At 34.3% G+C, this 26,074-nt stretch overlaps 1 protein-coding gene across 1 annotated transcript; it reads right to left on the bottom strand.

Annotated features, from left to right (window-relative positions):
* Positions 1-770: 770 nt before the first annotated feature.
* Positions 771-17,583, bottom strand: LOC127877006 (acetylcholine receptor subunit alpha-type unc-63-like). The gene is made up of 7 exons (XM_052422577.1): positions 16,905-17,583; positions 11,770-11,834; positions 3,950-3,994; positions 2,748-2,857; positions 2,294-2,474; positions 1,096-1,936; positions 771-987 (listed from the first exon to the last, which is right to left on the bottom strand). Exons 1-7 carry the CDS (start codon positions 17,581-17,583, stop codon positions 809-811), a joined length of 2,100 nt encoding a protein of 699 aa, XP_052278537.1. The 3' UTR covers positions 771-808.
* Between the last annotated feature and the right edge of the window lie 8,491 nt (positions 17,584-26,074).

Raw genomic sequence — 26,074 nt, 5'->3', positions numbered from 1 at the left:
TACAGAAATTCCTGTTAGCAAACAGCGCAAACCCTGATGAGGCGCCGCATCATGCGGCGTCTCATCTGGGTCTACGCTGTTTGCGAAGGCCTTTTTTTCTAGACGCTAGGCATAAATGGGTTAAGAGTCCCTGGTTTTTCAAGCCAGATTTCAACAAGCTGCTAATTGTGCATTAAAACCCATACCAAACCGGACGTGGTAAGAACGCAAAGAAATGTATTTCCAATGATTAACCTGACATCCAACAACAGGAAACACAGGCGAGTGCCAATCCACAACCGCAGTCAGAGGAATGAAGCGTACTGTTTAGAAACATGCGTGGGTGCTTGACGCATGAAAAACCGGTAGATAGAGTGGAAAGAAATATTGCACAAAGCACTCGTGAAAGGTATAGTTAATGAATGCAAGTCGTAAAGGATAAGGTGTTCTGCGCACAAAAATATGTGTATTGTCATATCTATTATTAACGTATTGCTTTTTCGTGGATGAGTTTTGTTCATTTTCATATGTACGTTTTTGTCAATTAATAATACTATGTTGATCGTATTTTTGTGTTTGTTATCATGGTTAAAAATAAATATAATGTATTTATTATAGTCCTGAAGAAAATATTTTTTTTTATGATTCGAAACAATAAAAAAAAATACAAATGAGAGCATAAACGTTTAGTAGAAGAAATATGTAATGCTTCAAATTACGCATTTATATCTTCTCCAATACTAACATTATAATAGATGCTACTATACGAGGTTCATCTTCCAGATCGCACACCAACAGTTCATTGTAATGAAAAAAGACCAGTCAAAACCTAAACCAACGCTGCCCATCTTTTTGAGCAGTTAAAGTTGTCTCTTGTCATGGCTTCCCAGGGGTCGTACAGAGATGGCGCGTTTAGAAAGATGCCGATGGTTCCACAGACGCACGCAGTTGTGAAGATGTACAGAAAGAGGCGGTCCATCACCATAGCGACGTAGTTCCAGTCACGTTCTTCCTGTAAGGGACCAATTTTAAAATAATTATTGTTAAAATAATAATAATAATAATAATAATTTAAAAAAAACTTTTATCTGTATTTTCTTATTTTATGGAACTCACTTAAATCATAGTCATTCTTATAAAGTGTGCTGCTTTGGCGAACCAATTTTGCATCGTCCGCAGTCTTCTTGTGTTTCGCAATATACCGGACTCCTTTAAGAGACTCCCTTATTTCTGGCGGATATGTGGAAAAGGCTTCTGAACTTTCCGAAGATATTCTGTGGCGCAACATGTCCGTTTGTCGCTGCCAGTTCATGAATACTTTGGCTGTGTCGAGATTTGCATCTCTGACTTCCCTGTCTTTGACAGTTTGAAAGGCGCTTTGCTTTCTATTGACAGGCGGGCGTTTCATGCACAAGATCTTTGGCAGAATCTCCATCAGTAAACGCATGATCCATGGCGACATCGTGTGAGTGGATGGTGACCGGAAGTGGATGCTTAGTGTTGATACGGTCAGGAATATGGACATGGTCACAGCTATCATGGTGAACAGTAAATACTTCCCAATAAGCGGAATGAAAATGGATGTTGGGGGATTAATGTCGGACAACAGAAGAAAGAACACGGTAAGTGCAAGCAATATTGATATCGAGAGTGTGATCTTCTCTCCGAAGTCGCTGGGCAGATAAAACACTAGCACTGTAAGGCATGATATTGAAATGCACGGCATGATTAGATTGATCGTGTAGAACAGTGTTTTCCGGCGTATGGTGATGTTGAACGTAATATCCGGGAATGGTTCCTGACAGCAAGGGTAGAACTTCTCCTTGCGCCTGGCGGTCACATTGATGATGTCCCATTCCACGTTCTGGTAGTAGTCACAAAGGTCCACGCCGTTTGGAATCACCATCTGGTCACCTTCCGCCACCCCCTGTTTCTCCAACACGTGCTGCAGATCTACCTGTTAATGTTTAATAAAAAGGTAAACGATATTTATGTTGCTGCTAATGTTGACGATGACGATACATCGAATGATGAGGTTTTATTTAATGTATACGGTCCTTTTGCTCATTAAATTATTATTATTGGTTATGATATTTGATGAGGTGATGAGTTTCATGATAATCTTTATAATGTTTAGGAAAATGGTGTTGAGTATTAAGCTCCTTGTTATCATTAGTTTATTAATTTTATTATTGATAATGATTCTGAATGAGACGATGATGATGATCACAATGAAGCTGCTATTGCTGATGAGAATGACGGTGATGATGAAGCTGTTGCTGTTGATGATACTAGCCTATGAAGCTTATACTACCTCATGGCCGTCGTAGGTCCACACACCGAACTTCATGAAGCATTCCTGCTGATCAAAAGGGAAGAACTCGACGTTGATTGGGCAGTAGGTCTTGTAGATTGCCGGTGGCTCCCAGACAATAAGACCGGTGCTGTAGACCTTTGCTTTGGTAAGCAAAGTGATAACAAAGTCACCATCCGCACTGAAAAGCAAGCACATATTAACTGAATATGGTATTTCCACGGTTTGTTGTATTATTTATATTGTACTAGTTTAAAAACAATGATTCTAGATAATTGTGGACGCTTTGCTTTCTTTTTCTTGAGTACTCGCTATATTGCGAAAACGTAAACACAAACAAATGCGCAACATGTATCAGCAATAGTTATTGTCAAATTTACAACATTTGCCCGCTTCATGGTTTTAACAACACTAAAATACACTACTGGTACAGTGCCACACGAAGAGCATATACTTGTTGTAAAGCCCAATGTCCGGTATCCAGAGCTCCCGAGCTGGGATATGAGTCATCTCGATTTCTTGGAACATCGCTCGATTCCAGCGAAGGCGCAGGTCCACCCATTCCTGAAGAGACGGGTCCACAAACCTTACTTACATTTGAGTTGCGTTCTGAGAAAACTTGACATAATGCATGTGCACAAAGTGTAGTCCCAGACTAGCCTGTGCAGTCCGCAAAGGCTTATCAGGGACGACACTTTCCGCCTAAATTGGATTTTTGCTTAGAAGAGATTTCATTTAAACGAAAAATGTCATACAAGCGGAAAGTGTCGTCCCTGATTAGCCTGTGCGGACTGCACAGGCTTATCTGGAACGACACTTTACGCACATGCATTATGCCCAGTTTTCTCAGAGCGCGACGCATTCATGAACGTTGCATTTAATCTAAGTAGTTGTCTACATTTAATGTTGTATTACTTATACGTACTTGTTTGTTTTACAAACGTCTTTAAAGTCTCTATAACTGTCAAAATCAACACAAATTTCGTAAAGTATTTTGTAAAATAAAGTTAACACCTAAACAATCAATGTTCCTTTAAGCAATAGCCACAATTTCAACGCTAGATGTGTTATGATTACATAGATTGTTGTTGATACAAAATGCTCGTTTTTATTTATTTGTGACCACAATAAATTCCATGTTAATTTACTGCGAAAATATCTATTGATACGACACACGAACACTAAAATGACACCATGTTAAAACCATAATAAAAACGAGCATTTTGTATCCACAAACATCTATTTTACCAGACCACATCTGGCGTAGAAATTTCGACAATGGCCATAACGAACAATGTTTTTTAATTGTTTGGCTTTATTTTACGAAATATTGTTCGAAATTTTCGATGATTTTGAGTAGCAATGTTACTTTAATAACTGATCCGATCCGACCCGAAATTATTCAGGTTTTTTTACCAACCCGATGCCATGTTATGACCATTTAAGCCTTATTGTACGTAGCATTATGTTCGGTAAATGTTGCAGTATGGTTGTGATGTTGTATATATGAATGAATACATTGATTTAATTTAACGCGTCTTCTTTTTAAGCGTAGATGCAAAATATTGACGTCTTGACCAATAAAAATATTATTATATGTAAAGTCCTCAATATTTGGCATACGTAACAACCTTAAAATGGTGAGTGAAAACTTACTTGGCGAAGCCATAAGTTGGTTGTCAATATCTGGTTCTTCTCTGGCTGCAATAAAGTCATATTGTTTTCTGTTATATGAATACAACAATACAAATAAGTTTGTATTGTCTTCTTAAGTAGAACAATAGAAAAATAAGCAGTTGTGCAATTTGATAAAATATTGCTCAACATTTGTCAAATAGTAGGTAGTAGAAGGAGTAAAAATTAGGATACTGTCTGTTGATGTTGCTCCTACACAATAAAACTTTCATAAACGCTTATGATATTTGTATAAAAGTATCGTGGCATATTCTTTTACAAAGACATGTATGTAATAAGTAAACAAGAACTTTAGTACTTTGTAAAGTTTTGACATAAGACATCGTCAACTGAACACTGTTATTATCATCGCAATAGAGCATCAGAGTATTGGCGTGAAAAGTGTCACGCATCTTCAATGTCATGAACAATGCCCTTCCAATTCGTAAAATGTAAAATATATGGCTAGATCTAGAGCAATCATAACGCCTCAATGGTTAAAAGAGCGCTAAACAGACTTTTATTTCTCATTAAATGAACCTCTCAATTGAATGTTTACAGCTGTCTCTAGGTCGTAGATTATGCCAGCTTGTTAGTTTTACCATCAAACATTCATGATTTATCATAACTGTATATATTATATATAAATGATACAATAAACTTGGTGGTTCTGGTTTCAATTGGCATTTTACTGACAAGATACTTAAATGAGCGACTTTTATCCAGATGTCTGCTGCAAAGCTATAACAAGATGTAAACAGATTTGGTTTTTAAGATATCAAACTTTGAGTCATTTTCTAAATAAAGCTTTTTGGGCAAAGAAATTTTAAATATGTAAAAGCCATTCGATTTCTAATACTTTGACAGCCGATGATAATGACTCTAATGAATAACAAGCTGCTTTTACGTCACTTGATAAATATTACGAATGGAATACGTGAGTGGAAATTAGATTTTTTTCAGACGTGAACGGTAATGCAATTATTCAAATGACTTCTTTAACGCTAGCCACTGAATTTATTTGCAATTATTTCACGCCAATAAAACATTGGGAAATAATTGAGATTTTGGAGGCTTAGGGAAATAAGAACTATGTCTAAAATCTAAAGTCAATTTTATCAAAATGTTTACGTTGTCGGAAAATACAAGGAATGACATGATGTTTTGTTTGAATCTTAGACTAGTTAATGATGCAGAATGCAGCGTAACCCATGTATGCCTTGTGGACTCTCCCATCATTCTAAATTGGATCAATTTATTTCCAAAATTAGGGATGTCTAGTATATTTATTTTCTATATTTAGAATATTTCTTACAGAAATTCCTTTAAGCAAACAGTGCATGCGACGTCTCATCTGGGTCTACGCTGTTTGTCAAGGCCTTTTTTTACTAGACGCTAGGCATAAATGGGTTAAACATCCAAATGGTTGATGGATAGCGTGCATCGTTTCTATCCCAATATGCCGATTAAAATCAGAGATCAGGTTTTATAAAGATTAATGATAAAACCTGAAATTAAAACTACCGCCTTATTATCTGATCTGGGCACTCGACTGCATTCGGCTAAGTTTGGGTTACTTTGTTTCCATATAAGAATGTCGATTTTCATTGACAATACGCAATTTATTTAAGATCACATGTATACATACTTTTGTATAAATCGCCGCGTGTATATAAGAGGAAAATTATCCTGATGTATGAAATATGAGCGTATAGCCGACCGTAACAATCAATAACCGTTTGATTGCGTAACATTCTGTATCACGTATGTATGTTAATAGTGAAACTTTTTTATTGAGAATAAACTACTTCATAAAACGTATTTATACTGTATAAATGTATTTTTACGAAAACAATCTTTGCATGTTTATTTCTAATGTGTTTTGTGAGCGAGTTCCAATTGTGAGTGTTCATTTACTGGTGTTGGTTCTCCAGATAGTAAATATAAACATCATTTTCCTTTGCAATAATAGTAAATATTAACGTCATTTTCCTATGCAATGATTGACATTAATTCAGTCGGTCGTGAAAGGTCGGATATTTCTTTAGGAATGTACGTCTATTAGATCATCTACAAAAATTAAAGCACCACATACAACCATGCATACGAAACAATAATAGTTGCCTCTCTTTACTTCTTTGCGTTCACATTACGCGATGATCCAGTGTAAACATTTAATGAATCAAAAATAAGTATTTTATGAAGAAAAATATGCCAAACACTTTGTGACAACATGTTTTTAGATATTTACCATATTAAACATTTAATAATACGATGAGCGTTCTTCAAATTGTAATGAAGTCTTTTTGTCGCAGTATCGGCTATTGTATTATCAATTTTATTATAATACTAGTCAAGTTAAATAAAATATAATAAATAGATTGACAAATATTTTTAAAAGTTTGATATAATAACGATGTTTATATAAAAAATGAATTTTATTTCACGTGAACACTAGTTTAAAAAAGGTGCAATATAAATAAACTTGGAATTAATTTATACAACCCTTAAATTGTTGGTGTATAGTACTTCAATATACAAAATGAAGCTGAAAATCATTTCACAATGTCTACACATGATCCTGTATAAGATCTAAAATCCACTGTACCGATATTTGCACGATTGATTGCGTAATTATATATATATGAATGATATAGATTGACAACAGTTTTATATCCAACAATTGTCAATTAAGTCGACAAATATTACCCGTGCGAACAGCACTTTCCTGAATATTTATGTAAATACCAGACCTTTTCAAAAGTAGAAGTGTCAATTTTAATTTAAACTAATCCTTTCATTTTGAAAATAAAGCAATAATAACAATTGACAAAGATTCTTAATTTTAGATAACATTCTTTAACACAAGAGCACACTCGAAAACGTAATAAGGGTATGTTAACATTGCAAAGACCTAAGTACCAAAGCGAATAATTCTCCAATGGTTGTTGCTAATAAAACTTTAACTGCTTTGAAATCTATAATTACGCTTATACTAATGTCTACAAAGGAGTTTCATTTACATTTACCAAAATCACGTTTAACAAAGATTCATCGCAGAAACTTTGTACGATTTTATTTGGTAATTATATATTAGGGAGAGCGTTTAACAACAGTTTCATATTTTCAATGGTCGACAATGATATCAAACAAATGTAACCCGTGGGAAAAGCACTTGTCCTGATAAGAGTACGTAAAGCTATACCTTTAGAAATGTCATTTTCAATTAAACGTATGCTGTCATACTGATAAAGCAATTTAACCTATTGATGGAGTTTATTTTATTTTAAATACCATTCCTTAAAACGGTAAGAGTATTGATGCACTCAAATTATAATTAGTGTAATAACGTCGCATTTGTTCAACATTGTTAACTATTAGAATTCAAATCTAATATTACCAACTACTTAATAATACACTCACCATGGGGTGTTCAAAATTGATCTGTATCATTTAATGTCTGCGTCACGTATGAAGTATCTCATGACCAACACCGATGTATTTTTCGTTATACAAATAATATGGCGATGGCATTGTCTATATGCATATCTTTTTAACCCATTTATGCATAGCGTCTAGAACAAAAATGTCTTGGAAAACAGCGTAGACCCAGATGAGACGCCGCATGATGCGGCGTCTCATCTGGGTCTGCGCTGTTTGCTTAAAGGGATTTCTGTAAGAAACATTCTAAATATAGAAATTAATATACTAGACATCCCTAATTTTGGAAATAAATTGATCCAATTTAGAATGATGGGAGAGTCCACTAGGCATATATGGGTTAAGTACAAAAGTTCTCCCTGTTATGCCACGCCTTATCGTGCGCCTCTAACATGACGGCTTCCCAGCGATTTCTCCCTGACAAAGACGGATGGCACTTCCCGAATAACCATGCAATTAATTGTGGAAGATCGGCAGACAGGAATCAAGAAGCACAACATGGACCAAATTATCGCGATCAGTCATTGTTTCAGGAATTTAGAGAGGGAGATTAAATAGCTTCGATTGATATACGGCCAACATGAATCCGAAAACAATGATGTATTTCGACGAGTTCCCTAATTGTTTGTTAAATACGATCTATGTTTTGTGTGATTGAGTGTATTAATTTTTCCCCATAATTAAACGGTTTTCTACTCTAATAAATTGCATGCCACGCAAGAAGTGTTCTTTGTAAATAATGATTTATTTCGGATTAGCATAACCGATATGTGCACTATATTAATAACGATTCCGCGAACACGGGCAATTATAAGTTTTCAAATGTTCAGTCGAAGTGAAGAATGCATTTTAGAGAAGTCTGTACCGATGAACTTCTAACGCTGTAAACAGTTAGCACTACTTTGATTGATCTAAATGCGTGCGGTAGCAAACATCAGCTGTTACTGCCGGTGTGTTAGCGATAGTGCAACAGACTGTAATATACATGGTTACAAACAACAAAAACGATCAGTGTTTGACAAAGTTGTTGTGGAAGGAATACACTAGCAGAAAGAAAACAGTTGATGAAAGTTATACTACCATACTTATACGTTTACACCAGTATAAGCACTATATTATAATTACAATAACGGTTATGGATGTGTTGAATTGCACGTGAAACATAATAAACTGTTAATTCAATATAAATTTAAAATAATGTTTGTATAATTCAACATGTTTAATCAAATAAAGACATGAACACTGTACATACGCTTTTAATAACATTGCATAACACATCACGAGTCCAAACGCAACTGTATCTAAAGTGACTATATTTGAAATCCCTCTCAGACTAACGTTCGTGAACAGAAAGGGCGTTAAGCAAAATTGCAATCGAACTAACTGGGCAGGCTGACATGAAGATTATAAGAAACATAATTGCGATCCATCCACATGGCAATATATTTCTGGTAAAACATTTGCTGCAATAAATGGCACACGAATGATGAAAAATACTAAATAGCAGAAATTAAGCATAATTATATTTCATCATGTTTTACTATGTTTATAAATGTGTATATTTCTGTTTTCAAAACAACATAATAAACAAACACAAAGTGTTGCCATGGTCATTATTGCTAGTGCGTTTCAAAAAGAAATAAAGTCGTGTATTTATTTTCTTCTTTACGTCGTCCGTTGTCTTGCAAGTTTAAGCGATAAGTCTCATAGCTCTATGTGATGTCGTTCGTTGTCTTGAAATGTTCAGCGATAAGTCTCATAGCTCTATGTGATGCCGTCCGTTGTCTTAACATGTTCAGCGATCAGTCTCGTGGCTCTATTTGATGCCTTTCGTTGTCTTGAAATGTTCAGTGGTAATTCTCATAGCTGTATGTGATGTTGGCCGTTGTCTTGAAATGTTCAGCGATAAGTCTCATAGCTCTATGTGATGCCGTCCGTTGTCTTGAAATGTCCATCGATAAGTCTCATAGCTCTATGTGATGCCGTCCGTTGTCTTGAAATGTCCATCGATAAGTCGCATAGCTCTATGAAATGCAGTCCGTTGTCTTGAAATGTTCAGCGATAAGGCTCATAGCTCTATGAAATGCCGTCTGTTGTCTTGAAATGTTCAGCGATAAGTAGCATAGCTCTATGTGATGCCGTATGTTGTCTTGAAATGTTCAGCCATAAATCTCATAGCTCTATGTGATGCCGTATGTTGTCTTGAAATGTTCAGCAGTAAGTCCCATAGCTCTATGTGATGCCGTCCGTTGTCTTGAAATATTCAGCGATAAGTCTCATTGCTCTATGCGATGCCGTCCGTTGCCCTGAAATGTTAAACGATAAGTCTCATCGCTTTATGTGATGCCATCTGTTGTCTTGAAATGTTCAGCGATAAGTCTCATAGCTCTTTGTGATGCTGTCCGTTGTCCTAAAATGTTCAACGATAAGTCTTATCTCTTTATGTGATGCCTAGATTATTTTCGGGATATGTTGCTAATAATGCATTCGAATTTTCGATAACAATTTTCTTATGTTGGGTGTTGAAGGTTTTTAAACTTTATCATCTTTTTTTCTTTCTTTTTCTCGTTTCTCCTGTAATGATTTGTTCCATCAATCCATATATATTTTATTCTTGTTGACTTGGCTGATTCATGCGCTGAACGTGAGGAAGAATTTACGTTTCCGTCCTTTGTTGCAAAGGTCTTGGCAAAGATGCTTCTCAGTTGCAAACGTATTGCATTTCACGTAACCAAACACAATTGAATAAAACAGGCAAACAACAAAACAAGCTGGAATCCCTAACTGGAAACTAATTAATTCTGACTCTTACGTCTCCGCCATCATAATTCCGTGAACGTGATGGAGCATTCGTGCGCATCAAATGAGAAATACTCGAAGTGTTTGGGGCTGAACTTGTTTGATGATACGGGTCCCAAATACACCAGTGTAGTTGACAAAACCTTTGGTTTCAAATGACCACGGCAAAATTGGAGTCCGCACTTTAACATACAAATAATGGATTCTATTTTTCTTTAACCAGATGCATGTTTGAAGGAATAAGGTACTTAAATAATCGGTGTCAATGAAAATTATGTTGTCATATATTGTTTTTCTAGAGCACAGCAAATCAAGCATAAGAGTTGACTCCAAATGTATCATACTTGCCTACGTTATTATTACAATGTCGGAACAAATATCGGGCGCCATATGTCTTCAATAGAAAAAGGAGTAGACGTAGATGTTTCCGAAATGCGTAGGGGCCCACTGTAGCTGTTTGTCTATCCATTCCTTTGTACATTTACCCAAAAGGATTATTGCAATAGACCGTTTTCATAAATAAACCAGCGATGCGATACGTGTATTAATACAAAAAACACACCCACAATTATTCGCAATTGTTTTTCTAAAGTTGGCTACATAAGATAAACCATCGAATATATGAACAGGTTGTTAACCGACACGTCGTTACTACATATAAGTAGTTGTTATTTGAATTATTTCCACATGAAGATATACAAATCAAAAGTAAGTAAAGGTGTACTGACGTAAACGCAAGTCTTTAACCTGGAACGTTCTTAAGACATTTGACAACTCCTATAGCAAAAAATTGCAGACCAATTATAATAAGAAAACCATGTTCTGAAATTAAAATGCAATCAACATACCTCATAATTACTCGAACACATGGTAGAGAATATACCTGTAGCAATATTCAAAGAAAGTGAATGGCTGAGAATTTCATATATTGTGCCAAACTCAAGACACATGCAAATTTGCACATATAACCGATGTAGCAAAATTATAACTGACTTGGTAGTGCGAAGACACCTCTTTAACTATCAATGACAATATATAGATTGTATGTGATGTGAATAACTAGTTAATAAGTTGTATAATTAGTTGATAATTTTCGTATTTTTAACTTTAAGTTTTACTTGTGTTTTTTCCCCCAAAATAACGAGGCAAACACCATATAACACGTATATGCTCATAGTCTACCGAGGAATCAAATTGTATTTAGTGTATAAGTTTCTATATCTTTATGATTATGTTTATTGTTATGAAAGCATGCACGCACTAAGCTAAAAACTATTGAAAGCGCAAGTAACATAAAAGGATTTTAAAATGTATGAGTACAAGTTCGAGCAAAGAAAATGGTTTATATGACATCAGATTACACGTCTATGAGCAGCGTAAACCGATGACTCAATAAAGATTAAGTGAAATTATCCCTTTCAGTTTCTTATTAGATTACTATAATAAAAGAATAAATCGGTCGGACGATAATGTTTCGCTCAATATGGAAGTGATTTATAATAGCATAAATGTGGTTTACAATGTATGGATAGATTTGCGGGCATAGGAAATCGTTGATCTACGACGTCGATAACCTGTGACAGTCGCATACCAAGCTTTACAGAAAACACGTGAGGCTCCTTTTGGCCTGGCCAACGCAGCTTGCTGGAACAACTTTCTTAAAGGATAATATATTAATGTACCTCCATCATGAATAACAACACTCGCCAAGTACAATTAAACGGGTATTTTTTGTATCACATTTAGGAATAATGAATCTAAAGAGCCATTATGAGACGTGGAATGTCTGTTTATATTCACTAGTCCATTACTCCAGACAAGTGGCCACTGACTTAACCCATTTATGGCTAGTGGACTCTCCCATCCTTCTAAATTGGATCAATTAACTTCCAAAATTAGGTATGTCTATTATATTCATTTCTATATTTAGAATATTTATTACAGAAATTCCTTTATGCAAAAAGCGCAGACCCTGATGGGACACCGTATCATGCGGCGTCTCATCAGGGTCTACGCTGTTTGCCACGTCCTTTTTTCTAGACGCTAGGCATATATGGGTTAAACAATAAAATGTAATAATTGCAACATTTTACTTACCATAACACACGATGAAGCTGGGCACATCGGATAGAAAAAATCAACGCAAAGCATTCAAATTCAACGTATATGTATACATAGTTAATTGAAAGTATTTGGGATAATATTGATCCTCACATGTGCAAGATGTGTTACACTGAGATTTTGAAGTTATGTTGTCACATTTGTTTTTTTTTCAATACCAAGTCTTGGTTATGAACAGAACAGAACAGACAGTTTATTAAGACTTATACAAATGTACATCGTCTAAATACACAAAATATAATACAAAATATTGTCACGTGTCTATATATTACAACGTTTGAGTTATAACAATATACAAAATGTAATATAACAATTTGAGACAAAGTATATTTAACAAAGAAGAAATACTTTACATTACTGTAGTTAAATATATATCGTTTTACTAGCAGTAAGGAACTACTTTAGTTTTCGCTGGCAATATTATTTGTGATAGAATGTCTTACGGCTAGAGCTTCCTTCATATATTTACACAAATTTATAATTTCAATTTTACAAGTTGAGTTCGATAAAGTATGGAACTTAAAAACTGATGGATTCACATAGTAAACAATATTTATATATTTTTGTCGTAATTGCTGGAAACATGGACATTTACATATAAAGTGGAATTCATCCTCTATGTCCCTTTGATCACAGCATTGACAATATCTTTCATTACGGGGAATATTATTACGTGCGTATCTTCCAGTTTGAATTCTCAAAGGGTGGGCAGAAGCCCTTAGTTTAACAAAGTATGTACGCAAACTTTTTGGCAGTAAATCTAAGTAAGTTTCGTATTCAAGAGTTGTTTTGAATATTCTATACATATCTAAAACAGAAATATCGTTCATATTGCCAAACCATTCTTGTTTAAAAGCATCTACAATTCTACATTTTAATTCACATAAAAACGACTTTGCATTAATCATATTTGCATTTTCGAATATATATGAAAATCCATAATCATTAAATAACTTTTTCACATTCGAAACCCAATTTTTATACCCTTTATCACAATCATTTATCTCCTGGTTATACACAGTTTTTATGATAATATTTTCACTATTAACAACTTTAAGCCAATATTTTACAATACGAACATATCTATTTACATACTGTGGGTATCTACCTAATTCACCATATACCGTTGCATTACATGTATTGCTTTTAACATTTAACAACCTTTTACAAAATTTTAAGTGGATGCGTTCAATATCTTTGAATTTATTAAAACCCCATATCTCTGATGCATAGTTTAAAATAGAGCCAACAAAGGCATCAAACAATTGACACAATATTCTAGGTTTTAGATCATACTGTTTGCATTTATAAAGCAAAGTATTCATAACCTTAAGGGCTTTACCTACTTACTGCTCCTGGTTTAATATAAAACTTCCAGTATAATTAATAACATTACCCAAATAGTTAAAATTATCAACGACTTCTATAGTTTCCCCATTATATGTCCAAGTCTCATCTCGGCGAATTCTACCCCTTTTCCGGAAAACCATTAATTTTGTTTTGCTAGTATTAACATGAGTCCCCATGAGTTACAATAAAGGTAAAGGTTGTCTAAATGAGATTGTATTTCTTCGGGTGATTTACCCAAAATCGCCAAATCGTCTGCAAACAACAGTAAAATTAAAATTATATCTTCTATATTTAAACCAGAATGGACACTATCTTGTAAAAAAAGTTCTAAGTCCTCGACAAACAATGAAAATAGAATAGGAGACATTACCTCCCCTTGCCGTAGACCAACGACGTAGCTAAAGTATTCAGAGTATGTCGAGCATGCTTTTACACATGATTTGACATTTTCATACATATTCGTAATATTTTGCCTTGTATACCGGATTTGTACATTTTTAGCCATAATGCATTGCGATATATGCTATCAAAACATTTAAGCATATCAACGTAAACAACATACAGACGCTTATTTTCATTAAAAAAATGTTGTACAACTGACATAAGAATATATATGGCATCAACGGTTGAACAACCTTTTCTAAATCCGAATTGTGCATCCGAAATTTTAGCATTATTTTCGCAAAATAATTCAATGCGTTTGTTTAAAATAGTTGTAAATAGCTTAGAAAAACAGCTAACAAGGGTTATTCCTCTATAATTTTTCACATCGTCCTCGGGGCCTTTTTTATGCAATGGTATAATTATACCCTCTGTCCACTTTTCAGGAAAATAGCCCGAGGTTAAAATACTATTAAAAACATCACACAAATGACTGGATAAGATATCAATGCACTCAATAAAGTATTCGTTTTAAATACAGTCACCACCAGACGCTTTATTACGCTTCAAGTGTTTACATGCATTTAATACCTCATTGACCGTTATTGGTTGGTCTAATTCTGGAAAAGTACATTTTTCAATGTCAAAGTCATTGTTCGAACAAAAGAATTCTGCCTGTGCATTATGATTGTCCGAATAAGTGTTACTTAAATTTTCCAAAAACTCTTTAAATACATCTAATGGAATTTTATTGCAATTACTTTTATTTTTTGATTTGAAAATTTTCCAAAAATCTTTCGGCTTTTTACTTTTCAAACTTTCAATTTCTGCCATTTTACGCTGATATACAATATTTTTTTTTCCCTAAATACTTTTTTTTTCGCACAACACTTTTCTATTTAAATCGGTCATGTTAAGGTTAAAATATTTTAAAGCGTCATGGTAGTGATTTCGTGCAGTAATACATTCGTTGTCAAACCAATCTGCATGCTTTAAACTACTGCCAGTATTGAATGAAGGTTTATTACTGTACTTGTACGATTTTGAGAATAACTCATCCGCTTCACTGCGAATTGTGGCTGTGAATTTATCTATAATGGAGTTAATTGACAATTGGCTCGAACTATCAATACTTATAACAATATCATTAAAAATAGGAAGTTTCGAAATAATTCTTGAGCGAAATTCATCTCTACGCGAACTGTCCCATATATATTTGACATCGGTGAATGTCTCGTAACTAGGTAGACAATTATTACCAAACAATGAAAAGTGCAACGGAGCATGATCACTCCACTCGTTAAATTCGACAACAGTATATTGTGATATCAATGGAAAGTTGCATTCATTGGTCAATAAGTAGTCAATGACAGATGAACCGTTACTTGAAAAGAATGTTTGTTTACTACTATCACCTATTCTTCCATTGACAATACGTAAAGTGGTTGATTTACATAAATCGAGCAATTTAATCCCATGATTATTGTGTATTGTATCAATAGAGGCCCTAACTGAGGAGTGGTCTGGTATATAGTCAAAATCGTCAAGTACAGTATTAATTGAGTCATATACAATAAAATCACATTTATTACTGGTTCTACTATTCAGATCTCCTGTAACAAAGACACTACCAAGTTCAGAATAATATGAAAAATCATTTTCTAAAATATCAAAAAGATCCATGTTAATGGTATTATAAACTGGAGAATCTTCTCCCCATACATAGCTTCCACATTTATCCCATCATCAGACGTGCATTGTCGAAATAAACCACTGTGGAATAAATTTTCCTTTATTTCAGCAGTGCTGAAATATAGCTGTCACGCGCGGCGAAGAATGTTCATATTACTCGGAATCAACTATAAAGTAATCATTTTTAGTAAAATCGAATCAGATTCAACAAAACAAACAATTTGATACCAAGATGTAATATAGTTTTATCACATAATGCAACTCAAAAAGCAAATAAACATTATTTACAAATATTAAGTGCGCGTACTCGTGACGTCATTATTAACACGTCATACGACACAATGCATGTAGTTTCACGCTAAAGATGCAGTTGTTTAGTGTCTCTTTTTTTCATTATTTCTTAAAAATCGGGGACGTAGAGGTATGATAAACGAAAAAACAGGTTGGTTACTGATCTTTTTGTAATGTATTAGGCTCGACACGATTAAAATAATGAAACAATGTTTGCTTAAAATATCTTTGGAATTTTCCGTCTAGTTCGATTTTCCTATTCTATGTTTAAAGAAATAATTTACGACTAAGAAAATTGATGGGATAAATCGAATACTAGGTCGGTGCCGAATAAAGCAAAGTTTATCTTGCTCGGCACGAAAATCTGAACCACTCGCCAAGGCTCGTGGTTCAGATTTTCTAAGCCTCGCAAAATAAACTTTGCTTTATTCGGCACCGACCTAGTATTCTCTATATATACATATCATTAGCAGTATTAAAAAATCATGTTTAAGTTTTAACCAAATAATAGTGTCGTGATGGTTACGAACAATTTCGATACCATCTTTCAGATGGTCTTTAAAATAAATAACAATTCCACCGCTGCATCGCCGTGCATTCCTGTGTTGAAATTTTCTAAAAAAGTTAAAGGATTGATAGCCATTGATTGTAATGTTACTAGAAGCTTTGGTCCATGATTAAAATAAGAAACATATATCAGAAGAACATAAAATATTTAAAAACTCAGTACTAGATTTTTTACATTCACTCTGCCCATGTACATTCCATGATAGTATGGATATCTCACTGCCTTCGTGCCCCTACGCTCGCACCGCGTTTCCATCGATGTAAAGCGTATCAAATACCAGGTACGTACGCTTACCCTGTCGCCTTGCCTCCTTCATCTTAGGCACTAATTTACGCCGTTTTTCGATTACGTCCTGTGGAAATTGTTCGAACACACGGTGCACAGTCCCATCTAACTCTTTCCAGCACTTTCGAATGCTCTCTCTGTCCTTGAAATATGTAAATTTCGCCACTATATTTCTGACCTTGCCAGAAATTTGTGAACCCGGTGAACGGTGCACCCTTTCGAACTTTATGGAGTCCGCAACGTCACGAGCTATCTTACATGCGTCATGGAGGTGCTGGCGAAGCCTCTTCTCTGTTGTTTCCGGTGGCTCACTTCCATTCGAATTGTCCTCCGATACCCCCGCGAATATTAGATTATTGCGCATTGACTGCGACTGGAGGTATGTTACGTTGTCACGCAGGGTATCCCTCTGTTTCTCCAGCTCCTGTACCCACTCCGACAGCTGCGCCGCGTAAAAGTCCGCCCCGTCCACCTTGTCCTCAATACGTGTAACGCGCTCATCTACCTTCCTTACTCGATCTTCTAGGGCAACCCAAAGTTTATTCAGATCTTTCTTCATGTTACACATTTTCTTCTCGATAGAGTCTATGCCGCCCATTTTCTTTTCTACAGATTCAAGGCGATCACTTACATTTTTCATGAGTGTCATTAAATCCCGGATTGTTGGTTCAGCATTATTTTCCGCCATTGCAGCACTGTCACAAAACTGTTCAAATACACTACTTTCTAAATTATTCTCGCCATAAAGCACAGAGTTAGTCCAGTGCAAAACTTCGCTTACTGACGCGTTTGCTGACTCCCCAGACGGGCCTCTTTGTTTACATATTTTCCGGTTATTTGGATCATTGTCACTACTGTTTCTTTCTTTCCTCTTTTTATCTCGCGTTCTTGTCATCGTTCAATATCACATTTTGATAAAGCACATTTGCACACATTTGCACATAAAAAACACTATAATATTACTATAAGACGTTTAGATTTAATTAAATAATCCAAAATTTCTTTCCCACTTGAATATTACGACCGTTCGCGCCAAGACCACGTGACAAAAAAGGTCGTTCACACGAAACATTGTTTCGTACCCACGGTTTAATTACCTCGAATTTGTTCTCAATCCTAACTTCATTCCGTTGAGTTAGCGATATCTTACCACGACTTATTAAAGGGGCCTTTTCACGCTTTGGTAAATTGACAAAATTGAAAAAAAATTGTTTTAGATTTGCAAATTTTCCTTGAAGTTATGATATTTGTGAGGAAACAGTAATACTGAACATTTACCATGCTCTAAAATATCCATTACGTGCATCTTTTGACGATTTAAAAACCTGAAAATTATAAAGCGTTGCAACGCGAAACGAAAATTTTTTTTGAGACTTCTGTTGTTGTCGCTGTATTTTTTGATTCTACGAGGATTGCATATATAAGGTGAAAAATACGCATGGCATGTCATGAGAGCGGATGGTCTAGTGGATAGAGCGGTAGACCTTTGATCCATGGCACTATGGGGTCAGTGGTTCGAACCCCGTTGAGTGTTACTTTTTTCAAATTCTTTATTTGTATTCTTGTTTTTTTACTGGAGATTTTTAGACCCAATGTTAACAATATATCAATATCAATATAAAGCATTTAATTACAAACTTCAATACATGCCAAAAACTGTGAAAAGGCCCCTTTAAGTCGTTCCCACGAGAAAGTTATGTCAGTCACACACCTTATAAGTCATATATATGACTTTCAAAAAGCTGGTAAGGACCAACAAATATGCACACGCAACAACAGTCTCATCGGTTGAAAAGTAAAAGCCCTGTCAAACTGTGGCGAATTTAAATAACAACTCGCCATCGCCTGCTGTAGTGTAGCTCCTATCTTTCAATGTCGCAGTAATGTCACCTTATGTCTCGAGAACACCTAATATAGAGGCAAGGATTTAAAACCTTTTACAATTATTGTCGCTTTTTCTATTTGTTCACAGGTTAAAGGAATGTCAAAGGAATATTGCGCATTCTCGAACGCAAACCGTAGAAACGTCTGACCCACAGGTGGTTAGCGTGTGACTATGATATTAATTAGTGAAATTATCATTTTGAATGAAAAATTATCATATATTTTACGAAAAATCAACTTTCCAGAAATTTTTTATTTCACTATCAAATATATATATAACAAGGTATCCAACTCAAAATCACCCGAAAACGGGGTGGATCACTTTGAACAGCCATAACGTCATCAATTGAGCAGCGAGTTTCACGATCTCGGTCTTATTCAACGCAGAAATATTATGAGGAAATCTAGAACTGGGTAATTTTGAATGTATATATTCTCAATTAAATTAGTTCAATAATCACTATTCCTTTCTTGTACAGGACGACTTAACATACAAGGCGAAGTGTTCTATGTTATATTGAAACCAATGAATGTTTCATCGAAATAATAACTAATCTAATGTTTGAAGTGAAAAACAATTACACATTCAGGCATTTCAGTTCGTTACAGAAGTATTTGAGATTACGAATGCATCACAATTTACTGGGGTTTTGTTCGCCCTCAAAGATTGTGAGAAGATAATTTTGGAATGAAAAGAAATGCGATAGTATTGATATATACACACGCCACACTTAAAGGAAAACATGGACTTAGTTTTCATAGCAACGCAATACATCAAAAGTTCTGTACATACAATACAGGCATCAGTCCTTGACGATGAATTGTGATGTTGATCTATCTAAACTGATACCATAACTTGGCACACCTGTGTTAAGCTTTCATTTCTGCTTGTTTCAGATGGGCTACAGATGTAAGCTTTCACTTCTGCTTGTTTCAGATTGGTTACAGATGTTAGCAGCTTTCACTTCTGCTTGTTTCAGATGGGTTACAGATGTCTTCTTCTTGTTTCAGATTGGTTACATATGTTAGCTTTCACTTCTGCTTGTTTCAGATGGGTTACAGATGTTAGCTTTCACCTCTGCTTGTTTCAGATGGGTTACAGATGTTAGCTTTCACTTCTGCTTGTTTCAGATGGGTTACAGATGTTAGCTTTCACTTCTGCTTGTTTCAGATGGGTTACAGATGTTAGCAGCTTTCACTTCTGCTTGTTTCAGATGGGTTACAGATGTTAGCTTTCACTTCTGCTTGTTTCAGATGGGTTACAGATGTTAGCAGCTTTCACTTCTGCTTGTTTCAGATGGGTTACAGATGTAGCAGCGTTCACTTCTGCTTGTTTCAGATGGGTTACAGATGTTAGCAGCTTTCACTTCTGCTTGTTTCAAATGGGTTACAGATGTAGCAATCTTTCACTTCTGCCTTTTTCAGATGGGTTACAGATGGGTTACAGATGTTAGCAAGCGTTCACTTCTGCTTGTTTCAGATGGGTTACAGATGTCTTCTGCTTGTTTCAGATCGGTTACAGATGTCTTCTGCTTGTTTCAGATGGGTTACAGATGTTAGCAATCCTAACATTTAAGTTATCAATAGATTATAGGGAAATATATCTATGTATAAATACAATCCTCCAGATAAATTAAACATATCTTCATATCATTTATTATTATGTATTGTAATGAGCTAGTATTTTCATTTTTAATCTAATGTTATGATGGTGTTTGTGGATATTATTTTCTGACTTTCACATAATTTTTTGAAAGATGGCCTACATGAAAATATATTATATTAAAAAAATGGAACGTTTGCTGCACCAGCATGAGAGAAACCGTTTTATATCAAGGACTCATTTGGCAAACAGTGAGACGTAAAACCAATTATTCAGACACATTTCACAAAAATACAACAACCAACCACAGACACGTGAATAAGACAGGGGTCTCGTTATTATTTAAATGATAAGTTATTATTATTATTATTATTATTATTATTATTATTGTTATTATTATAATTATTATTATAATTATTATTATTATTATTTATTAGATGTTGAATCGGTTTAAAGAGCTCCATATACCATAGATGACTAAGAGGTTTTCATACAATAATGAAGGGTATTAAAATTGGATCTCATAGCATCACAATCATATAAATTGCAATAAAAAAGAATACATCAATTGCATAGTTTTTTTACGTTCACCTTTGTATTCACATATTCAGATAATTAGTTGAAGGTGTATTTAGGGATTGGTGTTGTTTATGTGTTATGCATCTGGCAATTAATTGCCGTAGTAAGTGTAGTATTCATGTACTATACAACAAGAAGTCTTCACAAAATGTTTGGGGAACACCATTTCCAAAATTCAAAAAAGATATTTATTCGTATTAAAAATATTAATGAACCAACTAACTATCATTAAAACAACAGAACTTCTAAATACTCTTTATATGAAGTATGGAAAGCAACGAGTATTGTTTATGGTTAAGGTACATATGAAAAAGAAACGGTAAATATAATATAGGAGTATCGCCTGCGTGTATTAAAATAAGCCTAACATTCTTGGTTGAAATGCTTAAAGTAAGATCAGACTTACGGTCTTGAGAGATGCTTAAAGTAATATTAGACTTACAGTCTTTTAGAGATGCTTATATTAAGATCAGCCTAACAGTCTTGAGAGATGCTTAAAGTAAGATCACACTTACAGTATTGAGTGATGCTTAAAGAAAGATCAGACTTGCAGTCTTGAGTCATGCTTTTTGTAAGATCAGACTTACAGTCTTGATGGATGATTAAAGTAAGAATAGACTTACAGTTTTGAGAGATGCTTAAAGTAAGATAAGGCATACAGTTCTGCGAGATACTTAAGGTAAGATCAGACATACAGTAGAGATGGTTAAAGTAAGATCAGACTTACCGCATTGAGAGATGCTTAAAATAAGACCAGACTTAGAGACCTGATAGATGCTTAAAGTAAGACCAGGCTTACAGTCTTGATAGATGCTTAAAGTTATATAAGCCATGAAGTCGTGATAGATGCTTAAAGTAAGACCAGAATTACGCTATTAAGCGATGATTAAAGTAAGACCAGACTTACAGTCTTGATAGATGCTTAAAGTAAGATCAGATTCACAGTCTTGAGAGATACTTAAAGTAATTTCAGTCTAAAAGTCGTGATAGATGCTTAAAGTAAGACCAGACTTACAGTCTTGAGAAATGTTTCAATTAAGATCAGACTCACAATATTGAGAGATGCTTTAAGTTAGATGAAACATACTGTCTTGATAGATGCTTTTAGCGCGGGTCATATTTGTCCACTTACATTGATGATTAAACATTAAATGACCTATGCATATGGCATACTTTCGTTCATAAAACGAAAGGTGCAGCGCGATTTATTGTCCATCATAATTTTGAAATCTAGTTTAATAGTCTTACTAAACATGTTAGAAAGATGCTTACACGGGGTTCACTTTCTGATTTATGCATAAATACAAGGTCAAAAGTTAAACAAGTGTTATCAGCTGGATTTTAAACGCAAAAAGCGTGTAATTTATTCCCGATTCGTATACTGTTAGTTATTCCCAATATAAAAAAGACATACATACAGAAGCAATTTTAGTTTCCAAATGCATTTTAAAATCTCAATAAAACCAAATTAACATGAGAACGGTTGAAAAAAGTTAGCAATACATAGTTATAAATAAAACGCTAAAGGTAATTTTTACAACAGACTTTTAAATCAGGAATCACAAAACCTTGTCCACACATATGTAGACAACTGAGAGTCATTCATGAATGAGATTTTTTTCCACACTGTAATGCATAGAAAGACAGATATGGTAAAATTGCATGGGGTATTTTTCCTCGCTACATGAATACACACTCCAACATTTCTCCCAAAAGGTAATTATGTTTTAGAGATTTAAGCTAACTTTGTTTTGAAATTTGAACACATTTTTGTATGTTATTACTGGCGTTACTTATTATACGCCCTATGCTTACACTTGTAAATGACCAGATACTGAAATGAAAACCTATTCTTAAAACAATTTCTATGTACTTTACATTATACGCTGTATATAAATAATTATACTGTCATCAAACTAATGGCATGATTAGTGAGCTGTGCCAACGTGAGCTCTTTACATTTATTACCAAATATGTTAAGATTACACACATCATAAACCGTAAATATTCATGAATAAAATCTGGTGATGATTTATGCATTATAAGCTATTTATATCAATAACCATGAATATGCAACTATTATCGGTACATTGTGTAACATCTGCAACCAAATAAGTATTATACGATAAATACAAACTACATAAATCAATAATAATTAATAACCAATAATACTTTCAACAAACCCTAAATTCGAAACAAATTAATTTGGCGCCGGACACTTGTACGCTACACAAAGATATTCGATTCCAAATACTCTGCATGTAGATAATAATTAGTTAAGGTTGCTTAAAAGTGACATAATCAAACTAACAAAAAGGAATGCGTGCGTTTAAAATTATTTCACTATTTTCAGACGAGATCGGTTATGCACTTATTTAAATGACTACTTGAACGTTAGCTACTGAATTGATTCACAATTATTTTAACCAATCAAAACATTGGGAAATTATGGAAATTTTGGAGGCTTACGGAAATAAGATTTATGTCTGCATTCTTCAGAAAATGTTATCAACATGTTAATGTTACGAAAAAGCAAAGAAAGACATGCTGTCTTCAAGGTGAATATCTTGGATGATGAAATGAAGCAGAATGGTCATTTTCATGCAGCTTATTTATAAATGTTTATAATTTGTAACTTCTTGATAAAGGAATGCTCGAAATTATTGTTAAATACTACTTATCTTTAGTTAATTACATTTGCATGAATAATCCTATTTACCTTAATTATTTTGAAAAATTATAATGGTTTAAGTTCATATCAGGAATCGAAATAAAATGAATTCATATGGCAATATTTAACCATTTAATGTTAATATGATTAAAGGCTGCGTGTCTAAATACTGAAACAAAATGTATGTAAAATATCCACTTACCGATCAACATGTCCTTATATAGCATTTCACTGATTTGTGATCGATAAAGACAATGCATTCAACATATTGATGTAATTTTAAATGAATTTATGTCTTTATGATGGTCATTACATAATGAGTTTTTATAAACGTATATACCGGTAAGCTTATGTAAACTTATATCCACATACAAGGAGAAATCGGCCGAAAATAAACATCTCAAGGGTGTGCATTATTTAACTAGAGGAACAGTATAATAGCCAACCTATGTTCCAGCTGGATCGTTTAAGCGCATTTACCTTTATACACTGCATTTCCTTTATCAAGACTTTCATAACAACACAGAGAATTTCATTTTATCACGAGGACGAAACAAGTATCATATTGTAATTAACAACAAAAGATTATCATTTTAGTGACTATTGCTTTTACATCATATATTGCTATAACAGGTTATGAAAACTATGTTAATTGTAAAAAGTGGCGCAACCTAATAATCAATTTTTAACAGGCAGACCGACTTACGTACGGTCAGGGAAACGGATGGACGGGCCGACAGAAGGGCGAACAAACAGCCATACTTAATGTCTGATAACAAATTAAAACAAAAACGACGTGACTTTTGACGAAAAGTACAAAACAGAACGGTCTCGGTCGATGATAAATCGAAAAGTGGGACAAGAGTTTAATACTGACGTTGGTATGATCATGTCCCTTGTTTTGAACAGCGGTCTCGCAGTATTAGCATAGTGTTGCTGGTCAAATATGAAAGCGTCATAAACCACAGATACGCTATCTAATAAATAGGCACTTGTAATTGAAAACCAGTATCTGAACTCAGGCTGTTTGATCATACGGAAAAGTGGAAAACGTAACCATCATATCACCTATCCGAAAATGAGCATTTACTTTAATACAAATAGTCGCATTGTTAAAGACAGTGTCGCAAAATAAATAGAAAATGATTTTAAACTGTGTAAATAATAGATTTAATTAATATAACATAATTTTAATCAGTTGTCCAAAACAGGAAATATATCATTCGTAACTTGTATATGTGGGCAATCATCAGCATAATTATAAATACGGTTAGTGTGTATTTGTTGGAAATAACATATGTAATATTGCAAAAAGAAATAATAAAGCAATATAATATGTAGGTCTTTACGTATGTGTGATGGTAACTGTAATATCCTTATGAAATGATCATTACCAAAAAAAGCTCTCGAAGCATAACATAATACAATAGATATACGCAACCTTTTCACGTTTCAGCATATGCGTCGTAATGCATGTTCAAGTTCTATAGTAGAAATATGGATTTGTGTTGTGTCTGAGAACTTCAAACTTTAGGGAACACAAACTCAATTCATACATTCCATATAATTGTGCGAGTGTTTAAATGCCCATTTCATCAAAAAGTATGATATGTTACACTCATTAACAAGACTCAGATTACACAAAACACATAAACTTGTGGTAACCGGCTTTTTTTTTAAAGAACTGAAAAAACCCACACACGGCCAAAACGTTAAAAAAAGCAATACAGGGTCTATACAAGTTGACAACATAGCAATACAATTCAAATTAAATAGCAGTACAAGAGAACTGATTTCTTGTATAAGTTGACTTCGAACTCGATCCTATTCACAAAACTCAAATTTATACTATTCCATATGCCTTTGTGAGTTTTAAATGAAAAATATCATCAATCATTGATATACAAATGTACCTTACCCCTTTAGGCATATTGTACTTTAAAACAATAATTTCGCCGTGGCGTAATGGATACGGTGTCCGCCCAGCGATCGGGAGGTCACGGGTTCGATCCACTCGGGAGCGTTCTCTAGATCTTCCCCAAAGGCACCAAATACTGGTTATAGGCCAAGGAAACGGACTAAAGAGCGTTTCTATAAGACTGAGGCTTTCGATGCAATCGAGCTGAATAAAAAGGTTTTAAAACTAATTAATAATTTAATTGTATTTCTCTGAGGAAAACCCACGGTGCATAGTCCTTTGTCATCGCGTGGAAGAAATGATCGGCAAAACTCGTATTTTTAATGCTAACGCCATCAAATGTTCCAATTTTTTAAACGTATAAACTGTAAATTCTTAATATTCTGTTACACAACACATATTAAATTAGCTTTGGAGAATTCTTTTAAATGCACCCTTGAATTTCAATAGTATATATTTTATTATTTAATATGTTCAGTATGGAAACTCTTCAAAATTCAATCGTTCGTGACAAAAGCGACGGG

Source organism: Dreissena polymorpha, chromosome 4, assembly GCF_020536995.1.
Source record: "Dreissena polymorpha isolate Duluth1 chromosome 4, UMN_Dpol_1.0, whole genome shotgun sequence".
In the NCBI taxonomy this organism is placed as follows: Eukaryota; Metazoa; Mollusca; class Bivalvia; order Myida; family Dreissenidae; genus Dreissena; species Dreissena polymorpha.
Note: the sequence above shows the minus strand (reverse complement) of the source record. Positions and strands in the feature narration are given on the sequence as shown.

Excerpts from the sequence above, each read along its gene's own strand:
- LOC127877006 (XM_052422577.1), bottom strand. The coding sequence starts at position 17,583 with ATGGCGGAAAATAATGCTGAACCAACAATCCGGGATTTAATGACACTC. Across the intron at positions 11,835-16,904 it reads GAAGGAGGCAAGGCGACAGG|GCCAAAAGGAGCCTCACGTG; the intron begins GTAAGCGTACGT and ends TGCGTTGGCCAG. Across the intron at positions 2,858-3,949 it reads CCAACTTATGGCTTCGCCAA|GAATGGGTGGACCTGCGCCT; the intron begins GTAAGTTTTCAC and ends CCGTCTCTTCAG.